This window comes from Cheilinus undulatus, linkage group 17 (assembly GCF_018320785.1).
Source record: "Cheilinus undulatus linkage group 17, ASM1832078v1, whole genome shotgun sequence".
Classification (NCBI taxonomy): Eukaryota; Metazoa; Chordata; class Actinopteri; order Labriformes; family Labridae; genus Cheilinus; species Cheilinus undulatus.
Genome location: NC_054881.1, coordinates 34,843,971 through 34,870,041, shown reverse-complemented (window position 1 = coordinate 34,870,041; position 26,071 = coordinate 34,843,971). Strand labels below are relative to the sequence as shown.

At 40.2% G+C, this 26,071-nt stretch overlaps 1 protein-coding gene across 2 annotated transcripts in view; it reads left to right on the top strand.

Annotated features, from left to right (window-relative positions):
• pdlim5b (PDZ and LIM domain 5b) overlaps positions 1-26,071 on the top strand; it is a 61,387-nt gene that overhangs the window by 25,984 nt on the left and 9,332 nt on the right. The window contains exons 4-7 of one of the 2 annotated variants that reach the window (XM_041810624.1): positions 16,231-16,264; positions 16,557-17,074; positions 21,305-21,447; positions 22,900-22,927. In XM_041810624.1, coding sequence (XP_041666558.1) covers positions 16,231-16,264; positions 16,557-17,074; positions 21,305-21,447; positions 22,900-22,927 — 723 coding nt within the window. The remainder of the gene's footprint in view (positions 1-16,230; positions 16,265-16,556; positions 17,075-21,304; positions 21,448-22,899; positions 22,928-26,071) is intronic. The other variant, XM_041810625.1, reaches the window with a different exon arrangement.

The following is a 26,071-nucleotide window of genomic DNA, read 5'->3' as shown; positions in this document are numbered from 1 at the left end:
CAACTGTAAGTGATAGTATTAGAAAGTGTAAGCATTTAGGAACAACAGCAACTCTGTCACATAGCAGAAGATCACAGGAAATGACAGAGCAGGGTCAACGACTGCCAAGGTACATGGTGCATGAAAGTCACCAAGAGCTCTAAACTTCCACTGGCATAAATGTTGGCGGAAAAACTGTGCAGCGGGCTTGGTGGAATGGGTTTCCATGGTCGAGCAGCTACATGCAAGCCTCACATCACCAAGTCCAATGCCAAGCGTTGGATGTAGTGGTGTCCGGCATCGGGACCCACCATCTCCTCCTTAAAAGAAATTGCAACCCAAATTTAAAAGAAAAAGTTCAATCACTCGTATTTATTTAGGAAAAATTGTGCAGTTTGGATCCTACGTAGAAAAAAAATGACTGGACAGACAGGACAAAGAAAACATGATTAAAAAAAACACATTATTATAGAAGGGCATGCATGCATGCATCTTATTTTACTCAATTTTTCCAAGAAAGCAGGGAAGTTTGGTAATTTCTTGCGGAATTTCCTTGTTATTGTGGTAAAACAGCTTTACTATGCAAAGGAAAGGAAATAAATTAGTAGAAATCTTGAGACAAATACTGACATTTACCCATCATAATAGATAGACTTAAAAAAAAATGTGTGGATTTACTGTCTGTAGACTTAGGGCTTCTGCACTCAGACATTTTGCCATTGTTTTTTTTCTTGGCACACATTTGCAACCCACTAAAAGAGCTCCACAACCCACTTTTGGGTCCTGACTCACCAGTCTATAACCACTGGTGTAAAGCACACTGCCACTGGATTGTGGTGTGGTCGAAAAACGCTTCTCTGTTTGGCAGTCAAATGCCTTACTGCCCTTACTGCATTGTTCCAACTTTGAACTTCATTGAATGAGAAATGATAGTTTGGTTCTATTTCCAGAGGTCTGGGCTAGGCCCCTTATCTCCAATGAAGGCAAATCTTAATGCTTCAGCATACAAACATTTCAGATGATGCTATGCTTCCAACTTTGTTGCAACAGCTTGGGGAATGCCCTTTTCTACTCCAACATGACTGTGCCCCAGTGTACAAAGCAAGCACTATAAGGACATGGTTTGATGAGTTCAGTGTGGAAGAGCTTGACTGGGCCATACAGAGCCCTGACTTCAACCCCATCAAACACCTTTGGGATGAACTGGAACATAGATTGCGATCCAAGGCTTCTTATCCAACATCAGTGCCTAACCTCAAATGCTTTACCAAATGAATAGGCAAAAATTCCCACAGAAACACTCCAAAATAATGTAGAAAGCCTTCAAAGAAGAGTGGAGGCTGTTATAGTGGCAGATGGGGGTCCAACACTAAACTCTTGATTTGATAATTAAAAAGTGTCCAGTGATTCTTGCACAGCTGATGCTGTGCACTTGAGGTTCAAAAGGAAATTTTTGAGCATTGAATACCGAACTAGGATTGATGTTTCTTGCATTGTAGCCTTAGTTTGTGCGTCTAGTGATCTACATAACTGGTTCTCAAATGGTATGGCACTGGTGTGCCTTGAGGCTAGTTTAGGTGTACCGTGGCAATTTATAAAAGCATGTGTTATTATTGCAACCATACAACAACTAAAGTTTAAGAGGCTGTTTTGTATGGATAGGAACATGGTGTGCATTGAGATTACGGCTAGATTTCAAGTGGGCCTTGGGCAAATACAATGTGAAAACCACTGATTGACTTTATATCTAGGTTCTTTGGATTTATAGTTGTTCCCCTTATTCCTAAAAAAAAAAATATTTAGATGGAGCCAACGGAAAGGTCTAAAATTTAGACTTCAATACCAGTTAAATGTAAAACAGTACAGCTAAGAAAGATTTTGGTCTCAGTAATACTGTGGTCCTTAGATTAGAAATCTTGTTCTGTTAAATTGTTAAATTGTTGAAAGCATGAAAAAATAAATAAATGACCAAAAAAGGTTCTTAAACCTTAATGTTGAAGCTACTGTGTTTAACTGACCAAGCATCTAAATCATGTTTAATTACAGAAAAGTTCTTTTTTAGTTTTCACTAGTTCCCTGCTGTTTAGCATGTGGCACAGAATCTGCCAAAGTCTTCAGTTCTGCTTGCTCCTCTGCTTTTTCCATCACAACAAAGAAGTCCCTGGCATTCTGGGGCTCTTGAGTCTATTGAAGCTTTAGTGTAGTGTCTGGAGCACTTTAAATGAAAGCCCTCTGCTCCTTAAGACATGCTTCAAAGAAAAGAAAACAGATTCATTAGGGGTCCACCAGGGAAGGTTTTGGTGTAAAGAACTGTGCTACATATAAGATGCTACAAAACATAACTAAGATTTGATGAATCAAAAAAGTCAATTTAATGAGCACCCAATCCAATCCCTGTTCAATTTTTCTGTAGCTGAATGTAAAGAAGAGCCCCTGTAGTGTCAGACCAAAACAAATGGAGGCGAAGCACGCACACTCTCAAAGCTGAAGAGCATGTTGAGAGAAAAAAGTCTAGTTTGCATGTCATGTCATTCCTTCACCACATCAAAGCAGAAACGAACCTCTGAGCTGTAATCGTGGGAAAATGGTCTTAAAATAGCCCATAGTGGTCCAGCTGCATGCAATCTACTGCAGGGAATGGATGCACAATGAAACATCAAACATCTCATGTACACTATAACTAAAAAACAACAAAGGCTTCCTTAACAACAATGGGTCATGATTGGTGTTTGATTTATATCTGGTTGCACACAAAGTTTTTTAGGTGTGTTTGTATATTTAGCTCCCATATTTAGGTTCATAGAACCACTGGAAGCAACAGCTCTATGTCAAAAACATTGTTGTTGTTAGCAAAAAAATAAATAAGTCTAGTAGATGTCGCATTTCAGCTCCAGTTTTTTTTCAGACCAAAACCAATAGCTCCACTTCCCCCAGCCTTTCTTCAGTTTTTTGAAGAAGTGCAGCCATCTGTAGGATGAAGATTCAAGGACTGATTTCCATTCAGATACACGGCCCAAAGGTGATTTTGTGTTTAGTTCTCTGAAGTATTTTAGATCGGACAAAGTGTCCTTTCCAGTTTATAAAGTCCCCTGAATTGTACTTTCACAAAGAAACTCCATTAGTTTTCCTATACACACAGCATCCTTGAATATGGCACATATGTAAATCCGTCGCGATCAGGCCTTCCTTACAAACTGAGTGACTGAGCAAGAAGGAGACTAGTGAGAGAGGCCACCAAGACACTGATGACCCACTATGGTCAAGTGGGAGAAAGGTCTTTGGTCTGAGGAGACTAAAATTGTGCTTTTTGGCCATCAGAAAAGACGCTATGTTTGGCAGACACCAAACACACCATCCCCACTGTGAGGCATAGTGGTGGCAGCATCATGCTGTGGGGATGTTTCTCAGCAGTTAGCCCTGGAAGGCTAGTAAAGTTAGAGGGTTAAATGAACATGGCAAAATATAGGAAAATCCTGGTGGACAATCCCATTCAGTCTGCAAGAGAACTGCAGCGTGGGAGAAGATTCATTTTCCAACAACACAGTGACCTGAAGCATACAGTGAAAGCTACACAGAAGTGGTTTAAGGACAGCAAGGTGAATGTTCTAGAAGGGCTGAGTCAAAGCCCAGACCTCAGTCCAATAGAGAATTTGTAGCTGGAGTTTAAAAGGGCTGTTCACGCCCAATCCCGGTGCAACCTGACAGAGCTTGAACTGTTTTGCAGTGTCCAGATGTGCAAGCCTGATTGAGACCTAACCACACTGACTCAGTGCTGTGATTACAGCCAAAGATGCTTCTACTAAATACTGACATGAAGAGAGTGAATATTTATGTAATCATTTATTTTCTCTTACATATTTTTACCTATATGACATTACTTTGTAGAATCTGTTCTCAATTTGTCATTTTTGTCAAAAAAAAAAAAAAGCCAAATGATATTGACCATGAATGATTTATAAAATCTATTCAAGGCTAACACATCCAAGAGGGTGAATACTTTTTATAGGTACTGTACATTACCTTTGTTCAGAAGTAGTTTCACTGACCAGGAATGTGTGCTCAAACAAGACATGTATTTCTGGCTTTTCATTGCTCTCACAGATATAGATCTCATTAAAGAGAGTGAAAACAAGCTCTACAAAGACAACAAGAACACCAACCTTCTATTTACAGGCATACAAAGATGAATCTAGATAAACAACAACACTTTTAGACGGAGAGATGAGATTGGATTTATGTGTCTGACGATCTCTTACTGACTGAAACTGACTATTTCAGTCATCGAAAACATTCCAAGAGTGCCAGGACATGATGAATGTGGCTACAACTTTGTACTATTATGTCACTCCATCATAGTTGACATTCTTTGGTCCTTAAATAGACACTTTGTGCTGCATGGTGCAGGTGTGAAATGGATCAGAGTCAGGAGTTACACTACAGACCTTTATTGATTTGCCTTTATGTTATCTACTAAGACAATTTCTAAATAGAGCAGTTATATCAGGAGTTCTAACTTAATCATTGCTGACACAATAAGGTCTATCCTGAAGTCAAACTTGAAAACACAGAGAGACAAAGCCAGACGGAGATCACACCTATAGTTACACATTAACTGGTGTGTATGAAAAAGACATGGTTATGAAATGACAGGCATAGTTCAAATAGCTACTGAGGTTGTCAAATATGCAATTAACACCAGAGAACTGCCACTTATGATGCAGCTTTTCCGCTTATTGTCTGGGCTAAAAAGGTTAGCACGGTCAATGATGTTAATATGCTTAAGCTATTTCCCTGTTGCTAGGTTACGTGAAAACATGTTCTCAGCAGGGAGGAAATGGACTTTGAGTTCTCTCCCCATGCTGTCGCTCTGCTGTACGGTAAATCATAAATGTTCTGTCCAGATGAGTCTGAATGATTGAGAAGCTGTTGTGTAGTCTGAGACAGACTGAGCTTTTCATATGTGTGGTCTCAGGAAGCACATGCTAACCCATGCTAAGAGTTTTTAGCTGGGCATGAAAAAGACTCAAATGCCTTTTTATGACTTAAAAAGCAAATTTGACCATCAGGACTAAGATTGATTATTTCTATATGGTTATTATTAATGCCTGTAAAAGTAACAGAGAGGGTAGGTAGCAGATAAGGTTGCAGCATGCTATACCTAAAGAAAAAGCCTGATACATTTGAATGTAGAATAAAGCAGGAGGAAACATTTGCTTGAAAAATAAGTCTGTACATTTACAGGATAAAATCTGCACACATAAAGAGTGCTGCATTGTCCACAGGAAGTGCTTAAATCAAACACAAGTTCCTCACGGGAGCTTTAAGTTGAAGATGTTTTGCACCTTCAAACAATTAAATCATACCTGCAGTTGTCGTCTATGAGGTGCAGCAACTACTGATTTTATGAGAACTTTCTGTTCTACTGTTACGTGACTGCACGAGCCTCAGCAGCAAACAGTCAGCTCTACCAGTCGGCCGTGGGAAGTCTTCTCAGGAAAGTATGATAATTGGTGTTTATTTATTGTCATTGAGATATGCGGTGCAGCACAATGAAACTCCACTCCTTAGAGCTTATAGCTGGCAGCACCTGGCTCCAAAACCTCAAAGACTATCATCAGTTCTACAACCTAAACTTATTTTCCATCCTTTTTCTGAAAATGTATGTTGGCTCACACAAAGTGATTGACACTGTGTTTTAGATTATTTTTTAATTTTACCATTTGGAGTGTGTTTTAGTACTTCGAAAATGTTGTTTATCAGAGAATGTGGCAGTGTTGTGGCTTTTAAACCATGAAATTCTCTGCTGCCTGATACAAAGATCATTACACAACAGTTCTGTCCACATTTTCCGACCGGACAAGAGACATATGAGTGCTGATATAAAGTAGAACACTGCTGTTTATGACTGTTTGTCCTGATTAATGTTGCCGGTACCACACAATTACATAACACTATGTTAATCCCACTGCATGCTGAATGAAAGCATTAAGATTTTTTCTTTATTAAACAAAGCTGTTGTATTGTGAAAACCAGTTTTCAACAAGTCTCAGACATGTCTCCTGAGGAATCCCAGCCCATTCTTCTTGGTATATCTCTCAGCCTCCTCCAGATTTGATCATCTTCTGGCATGGACTTTGGTCTTCAATTCACCCGAAAGATTCTCAACGGGATTCAAGTCACGGCTTTGAGCAGGCCGGTCAGTAGGATTCATTTTGGTCTTCTGGAGGTAGTTCTTTACCAGGAGCCATGTTTGTTTTGGAACTGTGATGACCCGGACCCAGTTTTGCTGCTAACTGCTTGAGGTTTTCTCGCAAAATCTTCACATTGTCTTTTTTGTCATGATTCCTTCCACCTTTAGCAGATTTCCAGTTCCGGACGCACTCAAGCATCCCCACAGCATAATTCTCCCACTGCCGTGTTTCACTGTAGGGACTGTGCCCTTTGGTTTAAAAGCCTTTCCTTTCTTTCTCCAGACATAACCAACACCCTATGACCAAAGAGCTCTAGTTTGGTCTCATCTTGACCAAAGGACTTGCTCCCAGGATGCAGAATCTTTCACCCGGTTGTCCTGAGCAGACTTCAGTCTGGCTTGAAGGTGTCTCTTCTGTTTGTCTTGGTCCATTCCTGTGCAGGGCTCTAGTGATGGGCTTCTTTGAGACTACAATCCCTAACTTGGCTATGTCATTCACTAGTGTCTTGGCAGTTGTTCTGGTGTCTTTAGACACATCTCTCACTAGTTTTCTTTCCAGAGTCTTTGAAATCTTTCTCTCCCTACCTCTGCCAGGCTTGTTCTGGACTGTGTGGATCTCTTTGAATTTCTTGATGATACTTCTCGCTCCAGTTCTTGACACTTGGAAATGCTGTGATATCTTTGTAGAACCTTCTCCTGCTTTGTGAGCATCAACAATTCTCTTTCTGAAGTCTGAACTGATTTCTTTTGCTTCCTCCAATGACAGCTCAAATCCTTACTGAAGATCTAATACTGTGTGTAAATTGGGAGAAAACACTCAGTTTTAACTTGATTTTTCAAGTTTTGAGCTTGACAAAATTAAAGCACATCATTGCACAACTGTGGTTGGTGCTATGGCTCAACAAAAAAGGTCAGTTTTAAAGAAGGCCAATAATTAAGACCCTGGTAGTTTTTGCTTTTTGTGAAATAATTTTGTTTCTATGTACAAAGTAAAATAATTTAAGTATCCAAAATAAAACTAAGATGCTTGAAAAAGCTGTTAAAACTTGCTTTGTAAAACTCTTTCACCATGCTTTACAAAATGCATTAAAAAAATATTAAAGATACATTAAAAATGGTAAATATTCTCTCAGTTGCAATGAAAAACATTCTCCTTTACTTCTTTAGAATATACCTGACTACCCCACTAAAGCTTCCAAGTGTATGACATAGATATTATTTTGTCTTTTGCCCCCTGGCTTACAATTGCAGCTTTGCACAGCAAAGCTAGTTGGCTGTGGGTTAGATATACAGATACTTTCATACATGGTCAATGAACACCCAGCATGTTTCATGGTATATAACAGGGTGAAGCAGAGGACAATCCAATATCTCCCACAGCCGCCTTTGGCTCCTGGCTGCCTCGGCCAGATGTGGTGTGGCCATCAGAGGGGGAAAAAGAAAGCATGGGGGCTTGTTTCAACAACACTCAGAGCTGCAATCAGAAAACAATTTAAGTAGAACTGCAGTTAACTCTGTTGTGGTTTCTGTCCTAAGATCTGACCCTAAACTTCACTCTTTGACTAGCATTATTCCTCACTCTGGATGTTGGATTCCCAAATGCGATTAGATACAAATCTGAATGTCTTTTGTCTAGTCCCGTGGTTAACCTTTATTCTACAGCTCGCTTGCCAAGACGAGCACACATGATCAGAGAGTTTCTGCAGAGCGGCAGGACAAGACACAGGAACAAATGTAATGAATGCCATCCCTTATTAAGTTGCATGTGACTGCTGATGCAGATGAGCGCACAGTGTCTGACACGTGTGCAAACACATCTGACACACACTAATATCCATGTTAGTGGGGTATCCAGGCAACTCACAACAGCAACAAACTGTCCAGTTAAATGTTAATAAGATAAGTACTGGAAACAGCAGCCATGTTTCTGTTATCATTCTGCTCTGTCACTGTTTGTGTCTTGAGACACATCCATTAGAGCTCTATTAAAAAGCACAAAGCTCCCTCATCCAACATGATCATTACTGTTGAAATAGGAGGGAGCAGCAAAGAAATGTGGAACATGGGAGACAAGGGAGGCAGCACGCCAGACCCAAGCTGTGAGTTTTGCCACTGAGTGGATAGGCTGTCTGCACAGAAAAACAAAGAGAAAAGTTGTTTTCCACACCCGCCTGTTCCACTATTACTCTGTTCGACTTTTTGTTTTGCTTTCCAATGTTTTTTCTCTTCCTGTTTTTCTTCTTCTTCATGCTTTGCGTCAAATTTTCACACAGGGGTTAAACTTATGAATATATTTTGCTTCCTAGTTCTCCAACAGAAATTTAAGATTTATCACACGTTAAAGCTCCTGTAAGGAGTTTTTTACCAAGGTAGGAAGCAGACCAAAATTGATTTTAATGTCTCTTTTTGAGCTATAAAAGCAAACCAGACCATCAAGAAGTAGATTGATTACTTCTATGACAAGTTAATCCTAATGTTTGTTAGCAATGTCACCTGGTAGGTGCAAAAACAAAATATGTTTTCTCTTTAATGTGGCTCACACTAGTGAAACTGTTGAAAAACAGAAGAAGGAGATTTTCAATCAGAAAACAGGACTTAAAGATACCCTTTTTATTGATTTTATGGTTAATCAGTATTCCTGGCTACCATTACACCATGAAGACAAAAGAACACTCAGAGAAAATGTTATTGAAAAGTACAAGTCAGAGGATGGATACAAGGACATTTCCAAGGCCCTGAACATCCCCAGAGTTCAGTTAAATCCATCATTAAGAAATGGAAGGAATGTTGTACATGTGTAAATCTGCCTAGATCAGACCGTCTTCACAAACTGAGTGACCGTGGTAGAAGGAGACTAGTCAGAAAGGCTACCAAGACACCTATGACTACTCTGAGGGAGTTACAAGTTTCAGCAGCTGAGATGGGAGAGACTCTGCATATGACCGTTGTCCAGGGTTCTTCACCAGTCATAGCTTTGTTATTAAGTGGAAAAGAGAAAGACAATGTTGAAGAAAACTAAGATTAAATCTGGACTAGATTTCAGCTAGAGGCATGTAAGAGATTCCGTGGCCAAGTGGATGGAAGTTCTTTGGTCTGATGATGCCCAAGTGGTGCCTTATTGTCATCAGACAAGACACTATGTTGCACTGCACATCAACACAAACACACCATCCCCGCTGTGAAGTATGGTGGTGGCAGCATCCTGCTGTGGAGATGCTTCTTGGCAGTCAACCCTGGAAGGCAGAGGGTAAAATGAATTAGACAAAATACAGGTAAATCCTGGTGGCAAATCTTATCCAGTCTGTAAGAGAAATATGGCTTGGGAGATGTATTTTTATCCAGCAAGACAATGACCAAAGGATACAGGCAAAGCTACACATAAATGGTTAAAAGACAACAAGGTGAATGTTCTGGAGTGGCTGAGTCAAAGCCCAGACCTCAAACCAATAGAGAATTTGTGGCTGGACTTGAAAAGGGCTGTTCGCACCCAAACCCTGACAGAGCCTGAGCAGTTTTGCAAAGAAGAATGGAGTGAAATTGCAGTTTCCAGATGTGCAAGCCTGATTGAGATCTATCCACACAGACTCAGTGCTGTGATTGCAGTCAAAGGTGTATCAACTAAATAATGACTTGAATGGAGTGAGTATTTATGCAGTAACTTATTTTACATTCAATATTTTTTTATTACATTTACTTTACTTTGTAGAAATCTGTTTATACTTTGATAATAAAGATGATCTTTTTGTATTTTTTTGTCAAAAATGCTACATTACATTAACCATGATTGATAAATAAAATCAGTAAAATGGTGAGACATCTAAGGGGATGAATACTTTTTATTGGCTCTGTAAACAAGACTAAAATTAGTCAAGCAAACAAAGTATCACTTTGGGCACAGGGGGCGCCAAAGTCAATACAAACTTAAATTTCCTCACAGGAGCTTTAAATATGAAAAGGCAGATCTGATTCAACCGTGTATCAATAACATCATGTTATTTCTCTGTTTTAAATCCTGACTCCAGACCTTCGTTGAAATATTAAAAGTCTAAAATAAATGTCGGGAATAAAGAGGGACAGATGCTTTAAGCCAACAGAACATAATTTAAGATGTTTTAATGGAACATTTGCTGCCTGTGAAAGTGGAGAAAAAAATTACTCCAGCAAAATTGAAGGTTTCTCATTTTTGCGCTCTCTTCTGTATTGAAAAAATGCACGCATGTGTTGAAAGAAAGTTGTGTCTTTCAGCCTCTCCATCATTCAGTCTAATGCCATACACCACACTGTTGCTCTTGGCTCTTAAAGAGACAGGGGCAGCATGGAAATGCGTCAGTGTGCTTTTCCCCCCAGGCTTATTGCTCTGGTTAACCTCCTCTTTCTCTTATTTATGTGTGTGACAGAATGGGTGCATGTACAAGTCTGCGCTGATGAAAACCACACTTAATTTTTTTCCCCTCCTAAATGCATTTTCCCTGTCAAGATATTTTTTCATTATATCTTGCGTGTTTTCTTAGCTTTTTTATAAGTTTAAAGTGTAAACATTTAGTCCATAAATAGGCGCTGTAGTATCAGAGTCTGTAATGTAATAAAACAAGGCATCCTGATTAGATTAGGAGGAGCCGGCTGAAGTGGGTTCTGGACTGAGGAAAGCCAAGACTGTATCTTTAACAGAGGCAGGATCTTTGCTACTGTATGCATTCATAATACAAATGTGCTGCTTTGACATTGAAGAACACAAACACGTTGCATCAGAAATGCCCATTCTCACACTGATATTTCCTATTAATGGACAGTTTTGGTTTAATAAATGACTAATTGAGTCAACATTATATTAAAGCTCTCATCATGTATTGATTACACATATTAAGACTGACATTTCTCACATGCAACACTTAAGAATGAAATGTACATGCAATGATTTAATCTTAAGAATGTTCTCTATCATTTTTCAGTAGGTGTTTATTTGTTTATATATTGCGTGCAAAAATTACATCATATACAGTGCATTCAGACTGTCTTCAGACTATGTCTTCTATAGAGAGGTGTGTGCCTTTCCAAATCATGTCCAATCAATTTAATTTACCACAGGTGGACTCCAATCAAGGTGTAGAAACATGGGAGGAACCTGAGTTAAATTTCAAATGTTGCAAAATAAGAATAAAATTGAATTTTTTTATCAGGCTGCAACATAACAAAATTGAAATAGTGAATGGGGTCTGAATACTTTCTGAATGCACTGTATAAACTTAGCCATGTGCAGGGCTGGTTATTTTCAAGGTTACTCTGCAGTACTGTACATAATTTACCAAAAATGCAGAAGTGGAACTGAGAACAGGATTTTGGTATGTCACTGAGTGAAAATTCCTTTTAATACCCATCTGAAACTATAAAAAAGACACCTGTTTTTCACTTTTACTGCTTCGTTTCACTCGTGGTGCAAGCTTTCTTCACTTTCCCTCTGTGTCATTTGACCATTGCTAATTTCTCAGTCCTGCTCACAGCAGTTTAAGCTGAAGGAACTGGCTTACCCGCAATTTCCACATAGGACGACTGCGCCATGCACCGACGCGCCGTGGGTTTGGTCCGACCGAAGGCGAGCGACCTCGCCCACTGGAAGGGAATCTAGAGCGCTGTGCTGCGGTGTGTAGCCCTGATCAGCAGGACGAGATCACCGGAGAACTGCGAGCTCATGCCTTTGGGGCTTAATCTATTGTCCTTTCCGGTAAAAGTCCATGATTTTGTAGCTTCCGCCGTTAAGTGAGTACATTAGGAAGTTAAAAGGTTAATGTTTGCTTAAAGGATCTGTGGTTTTATGTAAAATTCTTGGGCTAAATATCCCCAAAAGTTAAATTTTCCTTATCAATGGCGCCGTTGTAGCTCTGTGACCCACTGACCTCTCGGTGACCCTTTGCTCTCATTGCAGGATGAGACATAACGTTGATATAGTGATGAGTTACGTCTGGGAGTCTGTGCATTGTGTTGTATTTTGAAAGAACTGGATATTTGGATTCCACTTCTGTAGCTTTCTGATCAACGGATATTGACGTGGTTTGGCAGTGGCTGGCGCTGAAAATATACCTGCTGCGTATCTTGAACAAAACGGAGCAAAGTGTCAGTCAAGGCACGCGTTGCCGCCGGTCTGGAGCACCGGCTGTGGAAATGCTCTGATAGACTAGAGAGGGAGTGATGTGCTCCGCAGTACAATTCGGCAGCGGTTCGCGGCGCGTTTGCTGTATGTGGAAATTGGAGGTTACCAGCTAAACTGCAACATCTACAGGCACAGAACGTTGCAATAGCATTTCTTTAAAGGTCACATATTATGCAAAAAACACTTCTTTCAGGCTTTTCTAACAAAAATATGCCCCTGGCCTGTCCACAATCCCATCAAGTACCCAACCCCCCACCTCTCAGAAAATGTGTGCTGAAACAAGCCGTTCTCAGATTTTCCCCTAATGATGTCATGTGGGGAGTTAGCCCCACCCCAGTTCAGTTGGCCCTCCCCGCTTGGAAGAAAGTTCTGCCCTCCTCTCCTGATCTTCAAACATCAGGAGAGCCACATTCAATAAGCCACATAAATTCCTGAAAGGGGGCGGAGTCAAGCCACAAACAGAGGGGTATTTAAACATCCAAAAATTCAATACAAGAGTGTTTTTTCATCAACAGACTTCACAGGCATGTTTTGGGGACCTCTGAAACCAACATAAACTTGTCTTCAAAGGGTAAAATAATGGACCTTTAAAGGAAAGGGCATTTTCAACTTACTTGAAATGTCACTGTGAGAGGTGGGATATGATGTCTTGTAAGCAAAAACTGCAATAGCATTCTATGTCAACATTTTTGAAACATATTAAAGGTACAGTGTGGCATTGCATTGCCTTGCATTCTCTGCTTGCTTGGAAGGGACATGGATTACTTTTTGTGCTAAGTTTAGTTAAATCCTGAAGTAGGAATTGTCCTGTTTTAGGATAACCGATGAAAGAACACAATAATTACCCAAAAACAAATAGACACCTCAGCATGACAGAGCAGTTAGTATTATGTTACTGTCCTGTATAATTGAGATTAACCTTGAACATTCTCACTGGGACACCTAAGATTGACGTCATTGGCCCACACAGTGTTTGTCACAGCAGAATAAAAGTAGGGCCATCTCAGCAGGGAGCGGGACAGCGCAGAGGGGCTGAGCTGAGCAGATGTTAGTGGGACCACCCCAGCATGTGTTTGTTCAGTTTGCTCTGGGAAAAGACAGATAGAGAGTGAATCCACCCAGCTCCGGGCCACTGGTGATGGCAGACGCACACTGCCTCATTGTAGGCTGTTTGAAAGGGAATGTGCTGTTTGATCTCTGGACCTTTCACTGTTTTCCCTGGCATGGGGCGCTGCGTCTCCATAAGCATGTCCAATAACACAAGCACACTGGAAAATAGGCCTAGTCTATATTAGCTGCTAAATGGAAACTGTAGATGGAAGTATGGGCGCAGATTACATCAACATCTGGTGGGAGGGTGGGACCTTTTATTAAGCGGGTGCCAAGCTTAGTCAGGGAGGAAATACATGAGGGATTGTTGATTGTTTTCCTAATATGGCAGAGAAAAGAGGGACACCAGCAGGACATACCGGAGCTCCTGGTCCAGAACCAGGCATGCTGACTCACTGTCTGCTCTTTTTGTTTGTTGTTTTTATTTAATGAGGAATTAGGGACTCATTGTCTGCATGTCTGCACCAAATATAGAATGCATTGTCAGCAAGGCATCTGTCTGGGTTAAAATGTTGACACTTCATCATCAGGATCATTTTATGACATCTGAATTACCTTACATGAGGAATGTGAGTGCATTTAAAAGGCTGGTTGGTTTTCTGCTGGCTTCTATCCATTACATCTCCAGAGAGCAGACAGACAAACCACACTCTCCTCCCAGAGGTAATAAAAACTGAAACAACTGCTTCGATCATAAGTATAAATCAGAAATACAGCTCCATCCTGCACATGGACAAACACCATAAAGCAGAGTGAGTTCACAAATGCCAGTGGTCTGCATGGTTTAGCACCTGAGCTACAAATTACTAAATTATTGTTAAACGTTTTCCAAAGCATACAGCTATGAATGTTTCCTGCATTCCAGGTTGACTTTTCTTCCCAGTTGTTGCAGTTTGCAATAAAAACCAAGTACCAGAGCTTGGAGAATCCATCACTGGAAATATTCATTTTGCACTTTATTTTCAATCAGGTGGGCTGTAAAACAATATTGCATTGGTTTGATTCAGAAAATTTGCTTCTTTTGGATCTTTGAGAGACACACTGGCATCTCCAAACTAGTCATTCACCTTGGACGAAAAAAAGGGAAAATTAGTCACATTTTTGAAGGACAAAAAAGTCTTTCAACAAGAAGAAAGGAATTTTTTGGCCCAGGATTTCAAAACTAACAAACAGACAAAAAAAAAAAACAGTCACATCATCTCAAAGATGTCACCCTGAATCAAGAAACTAAAAAGTTGCTGTGGAAGCCCTGAGTGGACATGCCTCCATACTTGCCATCTCTGTTGTAGTTTGCAAAAAAAAAACTCCATGTGAAAACCTGCTTCCTTACCTGCTTCCCTTCCCTACTTTCTCAGTTGTTCAGTTTGTTCAGGTGACCAGCTATCAGAAGAGTCCTGGTTGTGCCAAAGTTCTTCCATTTGAGAATCATGGAGGCCACTGTGTTCTTGGGAACCTTCAGTGCAGCAGAACTGTTTTTGTAGCCTTCAAAAGCTCTCTGCCTTGCAACAATCCTGTCTCTGAGCCCTGCAGGCAGTTCCTTTGACCTCATGGCTTGGTTTTTGCTTTGATATGGATTGTCGGCTGTGAGGCCTTTTATAGAGCGGTGTGTGCCTTTCCAAATCATGTCCAATCAATTTAATTTAGCACAGGGGGTCAATCAAGGTATAGAAGCATCTCTGCAAAGATTGAGAGAAATGGGAGAACCTGAGCTAAATTTCAAGTGTTTTTTTGCAAAGGGTCTGAATACTTTTGGAAATGTGATGTTTTTAACTTTATAATTTCTTTTTTAAATGCAGAATTTTCAAAGATTTTGTCTTTATTTTGTCATGATAGGATAGGGTACTGAGTGTAGATTTATGAGTCTGAATAATTTCTGAATGCAATGTATGGTGTCATTTTGCAAGCAATACATACACAAACAAATACTAAAAAATTATACTAATTTTAGAAATGTAGGTCCTATTTTATGTAATCATTACACTGATTAAAGCTTTAATGTAATGGTGACTCCTTCAGATATTTATAAAACCAAAACTTATAGGAAGGAGGGATCTCAATGTTTATACAATGCATTAACAAAGATTTATGTATATCCGTTTTTGTGCATTTGAAAATCAAGCAGTAATCCTTAATGATGCACCTCAGTGTATGCTGAAATTTGATACCTGATAGCTCAGGCTGCGACCAGAAGTGGTCTGGGGTAACTTCATCCAGACTGGATTGGCAGTGTAGATGCAACAGTTAGGCGTTCATTAAAAACCACCCTGGGATCTGCAGTATTCTGCTAGTAAAACAAAGCATGGCTTTATTTTTGTCCATCCAACATTTCTCAGAGTGATGGAAATTGTAGTTCTTTTGAGAGATCTGGATGATTTGACTCAGCTCAGTAGTAAGGGCTGGTCTGTCAGCTCCTAAACAGGTTTCACAAATTTGGTACATTTTACCTTTCTTATGTCCTTAAAACAATATAAGGGGCATTTCTTGCCTCTTAGCTTATGGCTGATTTACCCCCATTCATTTGTGTAGCCAGGTACCAAGCTGTGGTAAGAGAGCTGTGAAAATAATTTATAGGCTGTTATTTACGTAAGAGGTGGGCAAGTTAGTAAGTTCTGATATCAGGTCGTCACTGAAGATGCATTGTTAATGCATAGAATGAATGCATGTACCTTTCAGAATCCGAAGGCCCAAAAAACATTGCAAATGCAAAATGTAAACATGCCAATAAAACAACTGCGTGTTACATCTTACAATGTAAAATAGGTAGTAGTAGGCAGTGCTTTTCATGATTTTCTTTGTCTTTTCACAGACCTTCCAGCTCCCCAAAAAATGGAGTACCTAAGGTAAGAAGCAAAATACTCACAAAAATATCATATATCAGCTAAAGTTAGCCTAAATTCCAGTGGTAAAAGAATGTTTATTTAAACTGAGCATGTTTTGTGCCCTTCTGAGAAAATATCTGAGCCTAGACTGGCTTGGCATGCAGAATTGAATGAAACAAACACGATTGAAATCACTGCTAGCATGACTTTTACTCAATGTGGTTGATTTTGATGTGATTATTTTGCAGTGCCTGCATGAGTTTGATGTGGATTTGTTGTGTGTGCATGCTGTGTGTTTCCACCTTTTAAACAGGATGAACCTCAAGAAATCATAAAGCCCGTCCCGATCACTCACCCCACCCCGAGCACTGCATTCACCAAGCCATCCAGTCAGCCCAGTCCAGCTTATAACAAGACCGCCCGGCCTTTTGGCGCAAGCAGCAGTGTGGTCACATCTGTCACCCCAGATGCCCCCAAAGTAGCCACCATCCCCTCTGCATCCTCCGCTTTCACGCCAGCTGCCCCTTCTCAGCCACAGCCTCCGTTTCCGCTGAAGTCAAGCCCGGCTCCCCTGGACTCCACTCCAGCCAGCTCAGTCCCAAAGCCCGGCTCTGGTCGCTCCACTTTCGCCTCTCCGTACTCCTCTTCCTCCTCATCTAACTCCTCCTCTCCAGCCAGAGTGACAGCCCCCCCTTCCCATCCTAATGTCCCACAGCCCTCTGTCTATAACACACCCATCAACCTGTACTCCAGTTCCAATGCTACTGAGGTGGCGATGGGGCAGAGGCGGGGTCTTTTGGAGAGCCAGGGGCTGTCGGAAAACTTCAACGGGTAGGTACCTCTCATGAAACTAAGTTACTGGGTGTTAAGATGTTGGTAAAAGTGCAGAATATTTGAACATCACGTAAGAGATCTGCTTGTGGATTCGTAACATAGGTAAGTACAGCAGTCCTGATACTCCATCCAATGTCATATGACTTTAACACAGCAGTTCTACAAGCTGAAAAAGGCAATAAGCAACTTGGCCAATATGTAAACAATTTTTGCACAATCCTGTACAACTTTAAAACTGTTAGAGACCACATACATCAGGACAGTTTCAAAGGATTTTTCATCTCTAGTCCTCTGAATGCAAACACTAGACAACTCAACCAGACTGTCATTCACTGGAGACAACACACCAGCTGACCTGCCAATGACCTCACGTCATCATTTGACTTAAAAAAAAAACAAACATCGATACCCTGTTGCTTTCCCTCCACAACCGGCTGTCCTGACTTTAATTACAGGTGCAGCAAAAATCATAAAACAAGGGAAAGACTCAGGAGGAAATCCTGGCTGGAATTAAGTTTCATTTGTGTTTATGGTTGTGAGTGGTATGCACGTATGATCCTGCTGGTGACACTACCCGGTCTGCTTGCTGTCATTGGTACTCCGTCAGAGGCACTACGACCTAGAATTGTAACTATCAAACATGTTTGATACAATTCAGGGTCTGAGAAGCTACAACCCAAGTTGGGGCAGTAAAACCACCGTAATGACACCACACACATGCAGATTAGTCAGACAAATGATCGTTTGCGACGAGCCTCCACTTGGGACATGCCCCCACGATCGTTGGGGGAGGCAAATCTGGCCCCAGTGTGTGTCCAGCCTTACCCAGACTTCATTGTTAGCTTGGTGACGTTAAGAATTTGATGATCCGGCCTTCCACTGAATGTATTTGTAAACAAATACTGAAGGCAGCACAGGTGAGCAGCCACACCTGCACAAAACCAGTGGGGTTGTTAAAAGTCTCTGGAATTAGCTATATAAGACTGTGTACTGTAGTCCGTGGGTCCAGAAGGAGTTGCAGCTCACAGACTAGTGGACGTTATTTCTCTGCAGTCTACCTCCTGAAATTTAGTTTAGAAAACTTATTATTGCAAACGTCTGTATGCCCCATTTCAGCCCTAAATATGTGCCTAATTTGAAAAACCAACATTGAAACAGCCCATCACCCATGTTTTCACACAGCTGCACACAAGGAAAATCCCAGGCATGCTGCACATCTTGTTCAAATCTTCCACAGGGCAACTGGAAAGGGAACAGAGTCTAGACGACATGCGAACTGATGCTACTGCCTGCCTATCTGCGTAGAGTCGACAGCCCTGCCAAACACAGTCTGCCCAACAGGCACTGCTGCTGCAGCACTTGTTTCTAATTAGCCAGGATCCTGGCAGATCTGCACTTTTAGGGACTGGGGACAGAGCTAAGTTTGGCTAGACGGAGCTTCATCAGCAGGGATTTGGCTCACTGGTTGGGTTACAGTGCACTGAGACAGGTTTAAGTGATTTGACATTCATTCATTTCTCCCGTTCACCTGAGGAATAAATAGGTCACAGTGATGTGGCTTCAAGTAAGCAGGCAGCCTCATGCTTTCTTAAATCTTGTTGGCATTTCAGTTGTTTAATTTGCCTTTAATTTAAAAGGTTTGTGTGCTTTTATTCCAAATGGTCTTTGGCTCAGAATCCTGGCCTGCCAGTTCAGAGGTAGAGGGTTTTCTTGCAGCATGTGTGCATGTTTTCATCCCCTGACCTGCATGTTTTTTAAGCTTTCTGTGGTTTCCTTTATTCAAATTATCTCAGAAGAGCCATACACTTGAAGAGCATGCGTAAGGACTGCTTTCTGTCTCCCAGACTGGTCCATTCATGCTCTTTCTTGGCTTCAACCCTGTTTCTTTTACCCCTTTCTTTTGCCCACAGGAGGAAGGAGAGACAGACACCAAGTTAGTGCTGTGAATGATAATATATGTGCTGCTTTCTAACTATGTGGAATGTGATTATAGCCTTCACATCTCTCTGGTTTATGATTACCAGAGGCATGCGTGCACCTCTTTGAGCTAACCACTCACAAACCTCACAATCGTGCTCATCCACTCACTGTACATGCTCATTTTAAGAGCCCTGCAAACACCCGTAAATAATCCCATCTCTGAGACACCGCAGGACACCCACTGGGGGTCAGATCACACAGCTCATTCATTTTCTCTGCAGCATCAGGCTCTCTGTATTTGTTCTACCGTATTTACACGTAGTGTGGCTGGGGCCTGTCAGTGCACACGGCTATTAAAGTCTGTGCAGCCCCACCTGCTGCTGTTGTCAGTGTGTTTAGTCAGAGTGAGGAAAATCTCTGCTGTGTTTATTCTGCTTCAGCTAAGAATAGCCTGACCTGTGCTGCCTTTCATCGTCCTTCACCTCCACTCACACACACACGCACACACACACACACGCACAAATAATAAAAATTACACCTCTGTGGATTTTTGCCATCCAAACTGACTCATGGTTTTTAGCAGGCCTTGACCTAACAGTGTATGTAAACACTTCTTATAAATATTATTGCACTCTAAAGTGCTGTCAAATTAGTTTTGGAAGGAAAGCAGCACCTTTATTTCAAAGCTTATTATCACCACCTTGTGGTGACATATGGTAACCATCACATCCACCTGTAATTCACTTTAAAACAGTCTGATTCAGTTCACCCTTTGGTGGTTAATATAACATCATTTTTAGGGATGTCACATTTTATTTTATCATGTGGCTGACTTCTTCTGTGGTTTTCCTTTTTAATAGTGAGCCTCAGAGAAGTCCTAAGTAAGTATAGGTCAGAGCAGTGTCTTTCCATTTAATTAGCACAGCATCCTCCAGAGTACATAACTATAATGTAATTTTAAATGTGTCATTGTTGCCTTTGTTATTGCCTTCCAAATGCTTCCTTGCAGAACTCCACCTCCAGCTAGACCAAGGAGGTAAATGTGAACTTTTAAATCAATTAGGGCTTACTAAGCCACATCATTTTATTTTGAAAGGAAGGCACTGATTTCTAAAGCTGTATGTGTATTGTGTGTTCTGGTTGTATTCATGAATTTGAGCGTGTGTGTGTAAATTCTTTGTTTGGCTTCTGGGTTGATACTGTTGAACTGTTGATTTGATTGTTGTCTTGATCTTTTATTTAACTTAGTGCTTGCTTAGTAGATTTTTTCATTGCTGTAACAGTGCATCTTGGCTACAAATCTTATACCATCAAAAGCCTGTTTATTTCCCTTTTAAATGGTGCCACATTTGTAAGGAACATGGATATGTAGGATGAGCAGCAGAGCTGAGTAAATTGGGTTTGCCCATGAAAAAACTGCCAAATCTTCTCTTCCAGTGCCAAACAGCTTATTTTGCTGTTGCAATTGACTCTTGTTTTGAGCTTCTGTTACTGCCAGGTGCTGCCAATCAGATGCCTGACTGGCACCTGTTATGTTAGGCAATGTGATGTGTGGGGCGGCATCTTCACTCGAAAAATGAGGCTTGTCGTCACTGGAGGCCATCTCAGCACAGAGAAATATCGAGATGAGATTCTGCAGCCAGTGGCAATCCCATATCTCCAAAGTCTGGGACCGGACTCTATCCACGAAGATGACAACGCTCGCCCCAGAGAGCAGGGTTTATCAGAGACTACCTCCAGAATTTGGGAGTGGAGAGGATGGGATGGCCTGCCAGCAGTCCTGACCTCAACCCCACTGAACACTTGTGGGATCAGCTTGAGCATGCTGTTAGCGCCAGAGTGAACAACTCAACCACGTTGGCTGACTAGTGACATATACTGGTTAAAGAATGGGATGCCATCCCACAGCAGTGTGTGACCAGACTGGTGACCAGCATGAGGGGGAGGTGCCAGCCTGTTGTGGCTGTGTATGGTTCTTTCACATGCTACTGAGGCTTCTGTTTGTTAAATTGATTAATTGTTGAATTGCAATCCACCAAAAACAAGTCAATGGCAGAATAAGCTGTTTGGCATTGGCAGAGAAGATTTGGACATTTTTTTCATGAGGGCACCTACATGCTGCTCATCCTATAAATGCATGTTCCTTACAAATGTTGCCCCATTTAAAAGGGAAATAAACAGATTTTCTAACAGATGTTATAACAATGAAATGATCTACCAAACACCAACTTCCTTACCTTTTTTGCAAAGTTTATATTTAAACACAGATGCTTCCAACTCATACAGATTTGGTTGATCTTTCTATAGGAAAGCTTTTGAAGACGCTTCCCCACTCAGCGATGCCAGCAAGAAGCGTCTGATTGAGGACACAGAGGACTGGCACCCGAGAACTGGTATCTCTCAGTCCCGCTCCTTCAAAATCCTGGCCCAGCTCACTGGCACAGAAAATGGTGGGTACCAACCTCTGTTTATTTATTCTCTAAAATATATTACTGCTGTGCAGAAATAAGCTTCAAATTAGGACACAAAAAAGCCACAAATCACCACAAAAGAGCCACATGTGGCTCAAGAGCCACGGGTTGAGTATCACTCGGCTTGACAGAAGCCTCTCCTTAGTGCAAAACCCAAGAAAACCCACTTGGCATTCACATGTTTTTTTTTTGTTTTTTTTTCAAACTCCAAAAAGTCTATTGTGTGTTTTGCACTGAGGAGACTTCTGTCTAGCCATTCTGCCATAAGCCTGGATCAGTAGAAGGCTGCAGTGATGGTTGTCCTACGACAGTTGTTCCATCTCCACACAGGATCTCTGGAGCTCTGTCAGAGTGACCAGCAGGTTCTTGTTCACCCCTCTTACTTATCCCAGATTGCCCAGTTTGGCCGGACAAATTCAGTCTTCACTTTGTCCTGACAGGTGTTGAGTGTACACCAATGAGAATAAAAATTAGATTTTTCAACTGTAGCATCAGCAACATGACAAAACTGAAAAAAGAGAAGGGGGTCTGGAAACTTCCTGCTGTATTTAAAGCTTCGGTGAGGAACTTACCATCTGTGGTAATTTTGGCGCCCCTTGTGGACAAAGCAGTGCATCTCATCTGTTTTCTATTTTGCCATTTTAAGACTCAATCTGTGTTCTTTTCGGAAAAGGCATCCCTCACTTGCATCTCTGCAGTGGAAAATGTCATAAACGCTATTGTTTCCTGCTGTTGATGTATTTGATCAACGCCGAACCCTGGCAGCAGTTTCAGCATTAAAAATAACTACATATTAGTAATAAATCTCTGTGCTGATGATCTGGTTTGATTAAATGTAAATGTTTATCTCTTCAGCCTGTTTCACAACCAGCTGAAAACAGCTCACAAGAGCTTTTAAGGAAAAATAACAGGCAAAAAACTGCTTATTGTCGGATTATTAAAAAAAACATTTGTCAGTGTTTGATTTCATAGATGTTTTATACGTCTGTTTTGACTAAAAGTGACATTGGTGGTTATACGAGCAGGCTGTGGCTTTTGGCTTCCATCCATTCCTCTAGTTTTTGAGTATGCGTGCAGTGAGGATCTTCTTATCTGATATAAAATGACATTTACAGATATTCATTTATTGAAATGAAGTAAGATGAGACACTGTCTTTTATACCTCTTGCTCTCCCTCCATGCCTTATTGTAACAGACTGGTGTGGAAAATATTTAATGAGCTTTAAACTTTTGATGCGAATCCAGTCTGTCGTCGTGTTTCTGCAGCTGTGAACAATTTTTTTTTTTTGGTAGGGCTAAGATCAGGAAGTCCCATCTGGGTGTAGCTTAAAGGGATGGCAGCCGCTCATTCATGTAGTTCTTGCTTTGACAGGATAAACCAACTGTGGTGAGGCTTTGTTTTCAACATATTTTTTTCTTTTATTGTTGCAGAACAAGTTCCAGAAAACAGTGGAAAGAAGTAAGTGGTTGGTGGTTTTCTGATATATAATAAGATCTGGTATGTGTTTGTGAGATTTTATTTGTTTTTTCTCTCTTGGTTTACCTCATCTGAGAGTAAAAAGAAAAGTTGAAGCGGTCTTGTTGTTACTGTTACTTTAGCTTCTTAATACAATGCAGAATCAGCCTTCAAAGTCATCATATAAACGTCTCTGGGAGCCTCTAATTCAGGGTTAAACCATGATTTCCTGATCTTGTTCTCCCACAGTATCATGCTTAATTAAAGGCTTAATTTAAAGAAACCACTTCGAGAAGAAGACTTAACATAGGCTGTGATTTCTACTGCTGCTCCCAGTCTCAAGTCGATTTAATCTGCAGTAAACACAGTCTGCCCTCCTCCGCACCACAGCCCCGACCAATCAGTGTGTCACTCACTGGAAACTGTGGGTAATTAAGTGGGATTGTGGGTAATAGCAGCTCTGCCAGGAGGGGATTCCTGCTCTTCTTGTGAGATTTTGTTTCAGTGTGTTCCTCCTTAAGAGAGGAGACATTAAACATCTGTCGTGTTATAATTCAACACATCTGCATTAGAAGTGCCTTGTTTTAATCTAATATCTGTGGGTGCTATTGTTTGGTTTCTTTCCGCTTTTCATCCAAATGCATGCTCTTTTTTGATTATCTTTTCTAACCTTTCTACTTTCTCCCTTTTCCTCCCTTTTCCTGCTTTATGGGGAAAATCAGAGCAAACAAGCTGGACCCAGAGGTTATAGGACAGCAGTACATCAAGTTAAGAGATCGGCATCACGATGTTTCTGCACGATTGCTAAATGTGTAGCTGGCATTATTTGTCCTGTTGAATGTTTAATTTATTCTATTTTGACTAATATTACACTTAACTGATTATGGCACTCTAAATATCTTATTAAATATACAGACGGAAGACTTTTAAAACAAAATCAAATAAGAAGTGGAACGTATTTTCAAAAATAGCCAAATAATAAACCTGTTGTAAAAAGTGTTTCAAGGTAAATCTGGATTAAAGTCCATATGTTTAAATGTGAATGCATGCATGCAAATAAATCTGCTTTTGTGTTAGTTTTCTTAGTTTACATCTGAGCGTACTTTTTTGTTATTTGCCCTAATCTTATCTTTATTTTTCTGTGCATGCTTACTTTCTTCCTCTTTCTTTCCTTTTGGCAGTTTGTGAACCCTTTAATTCAATAAACATTTCCTTCCTTCCTGCCATTGCATATTGCGTTCTCTTCTTCTTCTTTTCTTGTTGTCTGGCAGAAAACAATAATACTTTTATAGTGACATTTGCTGTGAGATACGAAGAGAAATGATGTGCTTAAAGAGTTGCACAAAATCAGAAATTGCAAAGCTAAGGGGAAGAATACGCTTAGCTATATCATTGCATACTTATCAATTTCAGCCTCAAGTCTTGTCCCACATCATCCAAAGTCATAAATATGTTCTCAGTGTTCTAAATGCAAGTATAACACAATCTCTTTTCTATTAAAGATCTCAGGTTTCTCAGTCCTTGTTGGACGTCAGAGCTATAAATCTCTTCATAGCTTTTGGCAAACGTGTTCAGATATGAGTCATGTAACCAGCAGGTGTTTGCAATGCATGTCTTTGACATTTTTTCATGCTGATCACACATAAGCAGCTTACACACATGAGATAAAAAAAACTATAGATCAAGTAGTTCTTTTGTTGTATTGTGCTGAAACTGAAAAACTAAACAGCCTAAGGGTCACACACTCAGCATCTGTTGATGCAAATTCCTCGTTGAACCGGTCCGTCTGAGTGGCAGCAGTGACTTCATGATGACTGCAGAGTAATCATGGAACAGCACCGTGACAGTCCTCATCAACCATTAGGAATGATTCTGGCAAAAAATATACATTTTATTAATTTAACCTTTATTTAAGCAGGACAGACATTACTGAGATTCAAAATCTCTTGACTAAAACAATGACTGAAAATGTTCGTTGACAACCTTTTTTATGTAATAATAATATATACATTTTATATATATACATAATTATACATTTTATTTATGAGTGCCTTTCTCAAGACTCAAGGTGACTTTACAGATAAAAACAAGTGCAATAAAACCAAAGATAAAAAATAACAGTATAAAATGGGACCAAACAAATAGTACCTGTAAAAAGTATTCAACCCCTTGGATTGATTCTATCAATCATGGTCAATATAATTTGGATTTTTTTTTTTAAAAAAAAAAAAAAAAAAAACAATTCATAAAAACCTTGGTAATGTAAAGTTGAAAACAGATTTTTACACAGTAATGTTAATTAAACAAAAATATGTAAGGCAAAATGTTCACCCCCTTTTAAGTTACTTACCAAATTCAACAGAGGTCCAGTCTCACGACTGGTGAAATGAGGATCATCTGAGTGCAGTAAATGTGTCTCAAGTGATTGTGTTTGGAAGGTCCAGTCACTGGTTAATCAATATTCCTGGCTACCATTACACCATGAAGACAAAAGAACACTCCAAGCAACTCAGAGAAAAGTATAAGTTGGAGATGAGCGATATATCCCTCGTCCCTGATGATGATGGTTTTGTTCATTTGACAAAAATATATATTATCCTCTGCTCAGTCTATTTAGCTTATCTGTTAAATAACCAGCTATTTTTGTGGAATAAGAAACTAACTTATTCTTAAAGGTTGGTTTAATATGGTTAGTATTAAAGGTAATGTTAGAGGATCATAAACTTCAGAAATAAGACAATTCATAGAAGGGAAAAATAAGAAATAAGTAAAAATAATGCAATTTATCACTAAATATAATGACTGATTACCAGTATTAGATAACTGAAAACTTGACATTTATGTTGAATTTATAAAATAAAAGTTAAATACATTTAAGCGTGTCTGACGAAGTTGAAAAAAAAAACAGTATGATTCCGTTTTGAAAACTGTTTTCTCACACAACTGACAGTTGAGGCCTCAACCTGCACAAATATCAACTTCAGAATTTTGTAGTAAAACAAAAGCCTTAACCTTGCAAAGCAGATGGATTTGCCAGGCTCAATTTCTGTCATATAGCCATACAATGGCATATCAGGTTACAAAAGTACAAGGTTCAGGACATGTTTTGTCCCTTTTCTCAAGAATCAGTGATATTTATCTTTCATG